Here is a 10547-nt window from a genome sequence, read left to right on the forward strand (position 1 = left end):
TTTCCTTGCTATGCATTTGGTAGAGTCCTTCTAACCGCCGGCTATCTATGAAATGTGTTCTTCCACATCGCCTTTATGAAAACTGTACCTGTGGCCACGAATCTCAGCACTGACCCCTGTCCTGATCGATGCATCTCTCTGCTGTTTTTCCACCCTGGAGCTTTTCAGACAGACTTAAAATTCTGGCAGTTGGTTGTGTGAATCCACACATTTGGGCATCCTGTAGTGTAGAATAATGGAGGCTGCACCATCCAATTTCATATTTCCCCCCCGGAGCAAGTTACCATTCAAAGAGGCCTTGCCACTATGTTTTATTTCTCAAAAGCGTGTTTTACTACGTGTTGCGCAGAGCAGTAACGCGTTTATGGTCGGGTTCTCACATTCTTGCTAAAAATTTTGTTCAGAACCTCAGACTAGTCTGGATGGTCTCTTTCAAATCAGTGTTTTGTAGAACAAATCCCAGCTTTATCACATTCCACATGGTATGATTTCTATTCGAACCGAGATCTGGCATGAAAACCTCATAGCATGTTAGTATAAAAGTAGAATAAGACCTTTTGAAAATATACTCCAACTAACAGGACATTGTTCTTCACAGTAATTTATTTGAAATTATGCAAGGTAGAAACAAAAGTTCTCTACTATATTTATTTGTGATTTCTATCAGTATATTTACTCTTAATATTTGTTGTTACCTACTTGAACTAAACAAGTGCAGCACAGCCACATACACATCAATATATATTGAAAGTGTTTAAATTATACGCACGGAAATGAGCCTTGCTAAGCTGTCAAACTGTCAACATCTTCGACATCATAAAGCAGGCGCTCTATGAATACCGAACCACTTTGATAAAATGAGACACAGCAAAGAGCTGTTCATTGTGAGCTACTTTGGACCCACGTGAAGACAGAGAAATGTTTGAAAAAAGCAACAGAAGTAGGCAGGCAATGAGTTCTCATTTAGATGCACTTAACTCTTGCTGTTCGTTCGCAGACGAATGTATTGTGATTCGTTTCTTCCCTCGAGTTTTGGAACCTTGATCAGAGTGTGTGAGACAGGGCAGTCGGTTCTGCGTCTTCTGGGCGATCCGACACGCTGCACGCTCTCCGACAGAGAGACCGCCCTCTTATACACATGGCTTCTTGGAAATGGGCTGCTCTGGGTCTGGAAGAAGGCCGAAACCTCTTTTGCTCGGAGGGTCCCCGTCTTCCTTCTCCCGTTGGGGTGCCGCTACACCCCACAGGCCCATGGGGGCTTCAGGAGGCTGGTAGCCGGGCTCCTGGGGGTCCAGCGGGTCTTTGGAGAGAAGGATGCTGATGGCAGGGACGGTCCTGTGCACAGTGACCTCGGGGGTGCCTCCTTCACGGTTCTCCCATACCTCACGCACACTCTTGTAGCGCACCTTGGTCAGCTGGTGCAAGCCGCCCAGCCGTCGCTTCAGGATCTCAGCGCAAGTGATGGTTTTGGTGACGGCGCGACCCGAGCCAACGAACACCACCTGCCTCAGGCCGCTCTGCTCTGCCCCCTCCCCCTGCATGCGTGCCATGGCAAATCCCATCAGGTTGCGAATCTTGCTGCCCTCTTTAACCCTCATCTCCAGCACCCCTTCAGGCAGCCCTGGGAAGGGGCTTGGGCTGGTCTCCTCTGTACGGCACACCCTCTTGAAGGTACCCTGCCCTGGCTTGGGAGGGCTGGATGGAAGCACCTGCGAAGACAAGGGTGCAGGCGTTGGCTGCGAACCAAGAACTTCACACCCGGATGGAGGCTGAGCGCTGTAAGTCTTCCCCTGAAAGAGGCGGAACATGTCAGGCACCACGCCGACCTCCATCGCGGCCTGGCTTGTCTCATCTGCCGCTTGCACTGCAATCTGGATGCGTCCCTTTGACCTACTCCCTCGTTGTCATCCACTAACAGCCTCTAGCCTGTAATCAAAGAGCACTTTAGTGCACAGTCCAGATCGTGCTCCCCCACATTTTCCCTTCTCCACAAACTGCGACTTGGTGAGAAACTCTTCCCAGATGACACCGTGCAGAAGTAGTATGGCATCAGGGTAAGAGTGCTTCTGTAGCAGCAGATCCTTTTTAGAAGCCTTCAGTGTATAAATGCATTTTGAGGTCAAGGAGGGCTGCCAAGATTCTCCCAGGGGCCTCCAGAATGCTGTCTAGGTGTGAGATTCAAAAAGTTTGGTTTGATAAAAACGAGAAGAATATGGAGCTTTGAGTCAGAGGTGTTCAGTAGAGTTTAAAACTTGCAGAATCTCTCAGCAAGACTGTGTTTGAATGACACCTCAGGTTCTCGCTAACAAGGAAAACGGCGGCAGGGAAAAAGAACGATGGGAGTGCTGACAAAAATTGCATGCTTGCACCAGAGATATCTTGCATGTCTTCAAGTTCCAAACTTTGAAAGCAAAAAACTGCCGCCTCGTTCCTTTTGCTTTGCTCTTCTGCTCAACGCAATTACTTTTTCCCCCCGACTCAAAAAGAGGGCAAGTAATTGCGATGCCTTCACCCCCAAGCGCCCTTCTGCTGGTCGAATGGTCTAGTTGCTCCAAGCGTAAAGCCCTGTGCTTTCAGGGGAGCTCCTCAGCGAGAAGCTCAGCAGGAGCTCGGCCTCCCTGACTCATGCTCAGCTGGGGGTACGCTAGCCTGCCAGGGGTACGAGCCTCGCTCGCACTGCCTGACTCTGTCTCAGCTGCCCAGCAAGTCTGAACCACACACAAAGTGTGTGAGGGACAGCTGCTGCCTCACAAACGGTCGGTTGTTGGAGGGTCTACGTGGTTGAGGGAGAGAGAGCGGCAGGGAACGGCCCTCTTAAAGGCACAGGGTGCAAATTCACATTTACTGTACAGGTGAGGCCATCCGTTTTGGCTTGGGTGATGGAACCCCATCAAACACTGAAACGCTGTCATGAGAAGGAAGTGAAAACAAAGATTTTTCCTAATATTTGCTAACTCAGCTTTTACATATTTTCACGTACTGTTTGATTGCTGGAGGGTGCGGTGAAGCGGTGGAGTGGTGGGTTTGGACAGGGGTTGCTCTCCGGTGGGCCTGGGGTTCAAGTCCTGCTTGGGGTGTCTTGTGGCGGACTGGCGTCTCGTCCTGGGTGTGTCCCCTCCCCCTCCAGCCTTGTGCCCTGTGTTGCTGGGTTAGGCTCCAGCTTGGGACAAGTGGTTTTAGACTGTGTGTGTGTGTGTGTTTGACTGCTGTCATGGACAGCTTTCAGCATGGTTAAAGTGCAGAACTGGACTCTGCAGCTCTATACCACAAGTGCACAAACTGTGTAGTCCCAACAAGAACTGGACCCTCAGCCTGTGAGCACAGCTCATCCTATGAACATTAGCAATGTTGATAGTGTTGTCAGTGCTCACCAAAATTCACAAACACCAGACAGGAGCTGTAAACACAGTGGATGTAAAGGTGGTCCAAAAGCCATACCTTCTTTTAGTGTATTTTACTGCCATTTATCTGCTCAGCGTGTAAATGCAGGTCCCATCCACTCTGCTGCAAAAAGACATTTTTAGGAAATTTACATTTACATGTATTTATTTAGCAGATGCTTTTCTCCAAAGCAACTTCCAACGAACTCTATGTAGTGTTATCAGCCCACAAGTCAGGTGCAATACAAATACTTCTCCATGTTAAGCTGACCTCTATAAGCGTACCTTCACAGTAGTTACAGGATCAAGACCATTAGAGTTTTAACTCCTAAAACTATCAGCAAAATGCTTTAAACTACAAATGGGGGGTCCTTATATTTCTATTAAAGCAGGGAACTTAGCAAATTCCCACTTTTTAAAAACACATGTGAACATTTTAAAACTACACACTCCTTGTTTGTTCCACCTATTGTCTTTATTTTCCTCTGAGCATTGAACTTATCATTTGATTGGTGTAATGTGAAAAATGCCATATGGTGCATCGGAACGAACTGTTTCCAGAAAACCCCATTCCTGGAGATACTTATAGAGCAAACTCGCAGCAGGAATTTATTTTCCGTGGGTATATGGCACGCTGAAGACTCGGGGAAGACTGGCCTGTTAGATCACAAACACACAGTCATCCACACCTCTCATCCCCACAGACTGCTGCAGGCGCAGCACCAGAGCTGCTGGAAGACAGGAACATTTGTTTTCATCACTGACTGACAGCCACTTAAACGGCTGAAGACAACCCAGCCATGCTGAAACCAGGAGCTGAGGAGCCTTTCAAAGACTCTTCCGCTGCTCTGAACTCACCGCTCTTTCCCCATTGCTGACATTTAACATGCTCCTTTGTGAAGAATTGCTGCTCAAATTTAAATGTTTCTGGGGAAAATGTTTTTGGCCTTGCAGCTGCTGAAGGAAACCTCAGGAGGAAATTCTTAAGGGGAAGAATGCGTTCTGGAAAGTTCTAGGTTTAGAAGAAGCCTGAATATAGCGGTCATACAAGTAAAAATGGACTCTTAGAACATAACACATCCAATGGTGCACATCTTGTTATTCCCATCCTATGAACTGGCTTCAGGGTTAGGGTTAGGGTTAGGGTTAAGGATAGGGATAGGGTTAGGGTTAGGGATAGGGATAGGGTTAGGGTTAGGGTTAGGGATAGGGTTAGGGACAGGGATAGGGTTAGGGATAAGGATAGGGTTAGAGTTAAGGATAGAGTTAGGGTTAGGGACAGGGAGAGGGATAAGGATAAGGATAGGGTTAGAGTTAGGGATAGGGTTAGGAATAGGGATAGGGATAGGTTTAGGGATAGTGTTAGGGTTAGGGATAGGGATAGGGTTAGGGTTAGGGATAGGGTTATAGGAATAGAGTTAGGGTTAGGGATAGGGTTATTGGAATAGAGCTAGGGTTAGGGTTAGGGAAAGGGATAGGATTAGGGACAGGGATAGGGTTAGGGATAAGGATAGGGTTAGAGTTAGGAATAGGGTTAGGGATAGAGTTAGGGATAGGGTAAGGGATAGGGTTATTGTTAGGGATAGGGATATAGGAATAGGAATAGGGATAGGGACAGGGATAAGGATAGGGTTAGAGTTAGGGATAGAGTTAGGAATAGGGTTAGGGATGGGTTTAGGGATAGTGTTAGGGATAGGGATAGAGTTAGGGTTAGGGATAGGGTTATAGGAATAGAGTTAGGCTTAGGGTTAGGGATAGGGATAGGGATAGCATAAGGGACAGGGATAGGGTTAGGGATAAGAATAGGGTTAGAGTTAGGGATAGGGTTATGAATAGGGTTAGGGATAGGGATAGGTTTAGGGATAGAGTTAGGGTTAGGGATAGGGTCATAGGAATAGAGTTAGGGTTAGGGTTATATCATCATTGTATCATGATTATACCAGCACAAAGTGGGATTTTCAACAGCGGTGTCCGGGAGCCACAGTTTGACATTAGAGGTTGCGGAGGTGAGGGAGGGGTCAGAGCAGATGAGGAAGACAGTTGTCTCCTTCTCCATTATTCTCTCCTCTCAGCACAGCCCCCTGCCCCCTACCACCCACACACACACACACACACACACACACACACACACACACACACACACACACACTCACCTCGTTTTCCCCTTTCACTGCGTTTCCAGTCTGTTGAGTGCGTTTATAACAGTGTGAGGGACCGGGATGCCTCTGCGACTGTTCCCATCTGCCAGAGCTTGTTCGCCCCTGCAGGAGACGCAGCCGCTATTGCAGTGCGCCTCCCCCCTGCGCAGGGAAAGCCAGGGAGCGGGAAACAACATGAAGTGATTATTCTGCTCTTTGGGTGCAATTAACCCAATCTGTCAGAACGCGATGCAGAGCTGCCTAAGGGGGGGAGAGAGGGAGAGTAAAAAAAGACAGCAAAGCGGGGAGAGAGACAGAGAGACAGAGAGAAAGCATTACAGAAAGATATGATTGTCACTGAGCGTTCGTGTTTGACGATCAAGCTCTCGGCAGATTTAACTCCAAGCTATTGCTTTTCACTTCAGGGTGTTTCACGCGGTATTTCACGCATCTCGTGCTTCACTATAAAGGCTAAAGGTATATTGGTGCAAATTTTTTGGGGGGAAGTTGGAAAACAGAAATTATTTCTTTTTGGCCTAATATTTAAAAAAGCACATCTTTAAAAAAGAATATTCCATTCCACAAAGCCATTGCATTTTGCCTTATTGCTGGACAGCAGTATGACAACAGTCTACGTGGATATATTATGTAAAATAGTTTGTGATGGTTGGCTTAGGTTGTACTGCTATATTTAATGGATAATATTGATTAAGAAATGACTCTGCTGTCCATATTCGAGGTGCTGTCCCATTTAAACGTGGAGAGTGTAAATGCGTGACCGAACAGACTTTGTTCAAGGCCGCCGTTCCCCTCGGAGCAACGGCTGCCTGCGGCCGAGAGGTTCCGCTCCACAAACTCGCAACCTGCTTTCACGGGAAAACGGCTCAAACGACCTGCGCGGGAGCAAGCCAAACATAAAATCTGGCTTCAGCGGCAATTTCTGGAATCCCGGTGGAATGAAATGCAACAGAATGCACGTTGTATGAAAAACAAGAGAACACGGCGATGTAAAAGGAGGCGGTACGGCTTCATCGCGACCCCTCTCGGCTGCCTTTCCAACGGCTCCTCACTCGCTGTGCGGAGCGCGGATGGAAACGGGGCTCCGGGTGTCGCTCGGAGCCGTGTCTCTCTTTCCCGTCACGCCGACTTATGGGGCACCGAGCGTTGCGCTCTAACCGTGGAGGCGGATTTATACCGTGTCATCCACCGAGAAAAAAAAAAACTACTATTATTGTAGGCATTAGAGCAAATTACCACTTTAGCATCTTTTGCATTAAGATTTTGCATAAGACTTGGATTTTACCGACACAGTCTGTAAAGAAGGGAAAAAGCGTCGAAAGGAGCCGCGCAGCCGAAGACGGATAACCGTGAGACGGCTCTTCACATCATCTCGACCCCGGCAAAGTGCTTCAGCTGCGACTTTACAATTACACTTTTGGTGCTAGCTGTAGATTAGCAGCCCTCCCCAAACTACCCAAAATATTATTTAAACTATTTGCTTCTACCCATTCGCCAAGATTTGTGATTTTTTTCATGCCACGTTTGATGAGCCCCGATTACTAGTTTTATTTTAAACAGCCACACGCACCACTTCTGATCACCAAGGCCTGTCAGAAAGTGTGCTTCAGGCACATTGTAATGGATTCTTCTGAGCTGTTTTTTATGAATTAAATGAAAAGAGATTAACTCTCTTGGTAAAATTAATGCATACATCGGGCGAAAAGCACCCAGGGGAAATTAACAGAAAATTGAAAGCTCGGAATGAGATGGTGTATCTCGATTTAAAAACATTTAAGGCAATTCAGGCCAAGAAAGAGGAACCGGCGTCGCCGACTGAGTAAACAAACAAGGCGACGCAAAGGAGAGAGCAGCCCTCGCGCTGAGCGAGAACAGCTGAGCGCAGCTGGGGGGGCGAGACAGGGCTCTCCATCTTCGGCACTAAATACATCATTCTGCAGGACCAAATGGGGTAAGGAGGGCACTTATCCCGTGCTGCGCCCTGATGGCACCGAGCCGTGCCTTGCAATACAAAACAGACTAGGAATGTGCGCGCGTTGGCTTGCAGACGGTTTAGAGCGCAAACGGGGTGCGGCCCGTGCCGTCTCGTGGACGTGGGCCGGCGTCCTGCGTGCGACACCGAGCACGCGCACGCATCAACACCCCGGGACTCGTTCAAAGGTCCAGGACAGATCTGTCAGCGTAAAACCTGTCCTCACAATGGACCCGTAATTGCAGGAATTTAATTGCCTGCAAATGGTCCGTTCCCCGCGTTTGCCAGAAGTGAAGAGCGCAGTGTTTAGAACCAGGGAAAAAAATTAAGTATTAATCTTGTAGCAGCAATTATCATAATGCACGAGAGCTGCTATCACCATTATTCTCCGGCGTGAAGCTTGTCCTACAAAATCTGTGCTTTATATCCACTGGAATTTTCCATTGAGAGTCTGTCTGTAGGAAAAAAAAAATGTACATCCAACTGCATGAAAAAACTAAATGGGGGTAAAATAAAGAAAAAGGAAAACATTGATAAAAATCGAGGCGTTCATCGGAAGTGGGTGGAAGCTGATAGGACATGCAAACATTTTTAATCGGAAGCTCCATTGACTGTCTTATCTCACCACATTTCCCGTTTACTTGTCTAGAGTAGACAAACCCCTATACTGAAAAAACAGGGTGTGAAAAAACACAGATAAGAATAAAATTGACATTGGGAACAATGCTGTCCTTCAGCACCAGTTTGTAACCGGCCTTAGGCAGACGCCCAAGTCCATCAAGTTTTGACTTGAAGGACTTGTCCACTCTCATAGAGCGAGAGGAAGATGAGCACACACGTGTGTTTTCATAAACTCGTATGTGGAGGAGACCGAGGGGGTACATATGAAGGTGACACACGTCTCCTCCACATAAGCCACAACCCAGTCCTGCAGATACATCCTGCATAACATCTGCAGGATGCGTCCTTATTTCATAATTGACTCTGCACAACTACTTGTCCAGACCAAGGTGATATCCCACCTGGATACTGCAGCTATCTCCTGTCTGGCCTCCCACCTACTGCCATCAAACCTCTACAGCTGATACAGAACGTTGTTGCACGAGTTGTGTTCGACTTGCCAAAGCGTTCCCATGTATCTCCTCTACTCGTTTCTCTGCATTGGCTTCCAATAGCTGCCCGGATAAAATTAATGACCCTTGTTCTTGCCTACAAATGCATCAACAGAACTGCTCCCAGCTATCTACATTTATTTATTTAGCAGACGCTTCTCTCCAAAGCAACTACCAGTGAACTCGTCTACTTCTGCTCACTTAGTGGTCCCGCGCACGAAAGGTAAAGCATGGAGATTCTCGGTTCTGGTTCCAATGTGGTGGAATAACCTTCCCCTCTCACTCAGAACTGCTGAAACTCTGTCCGATCTCTGAAAACTCACCTTTTTCGCATTCAGTTCGCCCAAAATCTCTCAAGCTCATGTATGATGTAAATGTTCATGCACCGTAACTTTTTGATCATCCCCAGATAAGTCTTTACACAGTCGCTACTCCTGTTTTGTATGTAAATGTTAGTGTGCAGCAGCAGGTGTGGTGGCGCAGTGGGTTGGACCAGGTCCTGCTCTCCAGTGGGTCTGGGGTTCGAGTCTCGCTTGGGGTGTCTTGCAATGGACTGGTGTCCCGTCCTGGGTGTGTCCCCTCTGGCCTTACGCCCTGCATTGCTGGGTTAGGCTCTGGCTCCTCGTGATCCTGTATGGGACAAGCGGTTCAGAAAATGTGTGTTTGTGTGCCTCATATAAAAATTTGTAGGAATGTTATCAGGATTCATCTATCCTGTGTTTCGTGCATCAAGTGGAAAGTAAACTAGGTTTACTTAAGAATTACGTCTGCAACTATGTCTCTTTTGCCTAATGTAATGCGCAAATTATATTTTCTACAAGATGTATGTCGCTTTGGAGAAAAGCATCTGCTAAATGAATAAATGTAAATGTACATGTAGATTTCAATGCATTTCGAGACATTTCAGTCCCTGGACTCATGAACCTTGCTTCAGCACCAAGGCTGTTCAAAGTTGTTTGTACCAATGACCAGTCTGACTGCTAGCTGTCGTGATTTAGTCACATTCTTGGCCCAACTGGAGATGAAATCAGACTCTTCTGAAGACTCCGCAGAAATTCCATTATAAAAGAGATTAAGGTGTGTGTGACGAAAATATACGCAATTAACAACTTCATTGGAAACGAGTCCGTTTTCAGGAATGAATTAAATGTGGGCCGGGAGAGTATTCAAAGCTTCTTTTCAGAGAGCGGTTTTTATTGAATAGTCCCACCTTTCACGCAGTTTTGCTGATGGAGTCGAAAACCATTTCACACATTTAAATAAAGCAGGCATAATATTGGAAAACCGTCAGTCTGAATTGAGCTCCCAAGAAATGTCTCAGGAAATTTCTATAAGTTTTGACACAGAAATGAACAAGCAATGTGTCGAGAAGGCGAGGGAAAAAAAAAAAAACAACTATCTGGAAGTCTTACCCAGAACCTATTAGGAATAAACAGCTTTTAATATGCCTTCACTGCACCTTTCTCACTATTTGTTAGCCAGCAAAACAACACTCACACTCACACACACACACACACACACTGGCTGAAACCACTTGTCCCAAGCGGGGTCGCGGTGAGCCGGAGCCTAACCCAGCAACATTGGGCGTAAGGCTGGAGGGGAAGGGGACACACCCAGGACGGGACGCCAGTCCATCACAAGGCACTCCAAACGGGACTCCAACCTCAGACCCACCAGAGAGCGGGACCCGGCCAAACCCGTTGCGCCACCCCCCAAACATTTTTCCTGCACATTTTCAGATGTCAGTGCAATATTGCTCTAAAAACATTTTCTTTATAAACATTTTCCAATTATTCCTTTATAGCAACTGCAGAACTATCCATGCAGCCCAAATTGCACTGTGCATACGTGGTTTCTCCATTGATTCTGTGCCGCAACACACTTGGAGCCGCACTAAAATGCTCCGTGAACTACTGGGGACTCCCGA

General features: G+C 47.0%; 1 protein-coding gene across 1 annotated transcript; it reads right to left on the reverse strand.

The window, feature by feature from the left end:
- Window positions 1–1025: 1025 nt before the first annotated feature.
- Window positions 1026–2725, reverse strand: LOC108926298 (ribonuclease P protein subunit p25-like protein). The gene has a single exon (XM_018738899.1). It carries the CDS (start codon window positions 1830–1832, stop codon window positions 1131–1133), a length of 702 nt encoding a protein of 233 aa, XP_018594415.1. The 5' UTR covers window positions 1833–2725; the 3' UTR covers window positions 1026–1130.
- Window positions 2726–10547: the final 7822 nt, after the last annotated feature.

The sequence above is a fragment of the Scleropages formosus genome, chromosome 7 (assembly GCF_900964775.1).
Source record: "Scleropages formosus chromosome 7, fSclFor1.1, whole genome shotgun sequence".
Taxonomy (NCBI): domain Eukaryota; kingdom Metazoa; phylum Chordata; class Actinopteri; order Osteoglossiformes; family Osteoglossidae; genus Scleropages; species Scleropages formosus.

Coding starts and splice junctions, on each gene's coding strand:
- LOC108926298 (XM_018738899.1), bottom strand. CDS start 1,832: ATGGAGGTCGGCGTGGTGCCTGACATGTTCCGCCTCTTTCAGGGGAAG.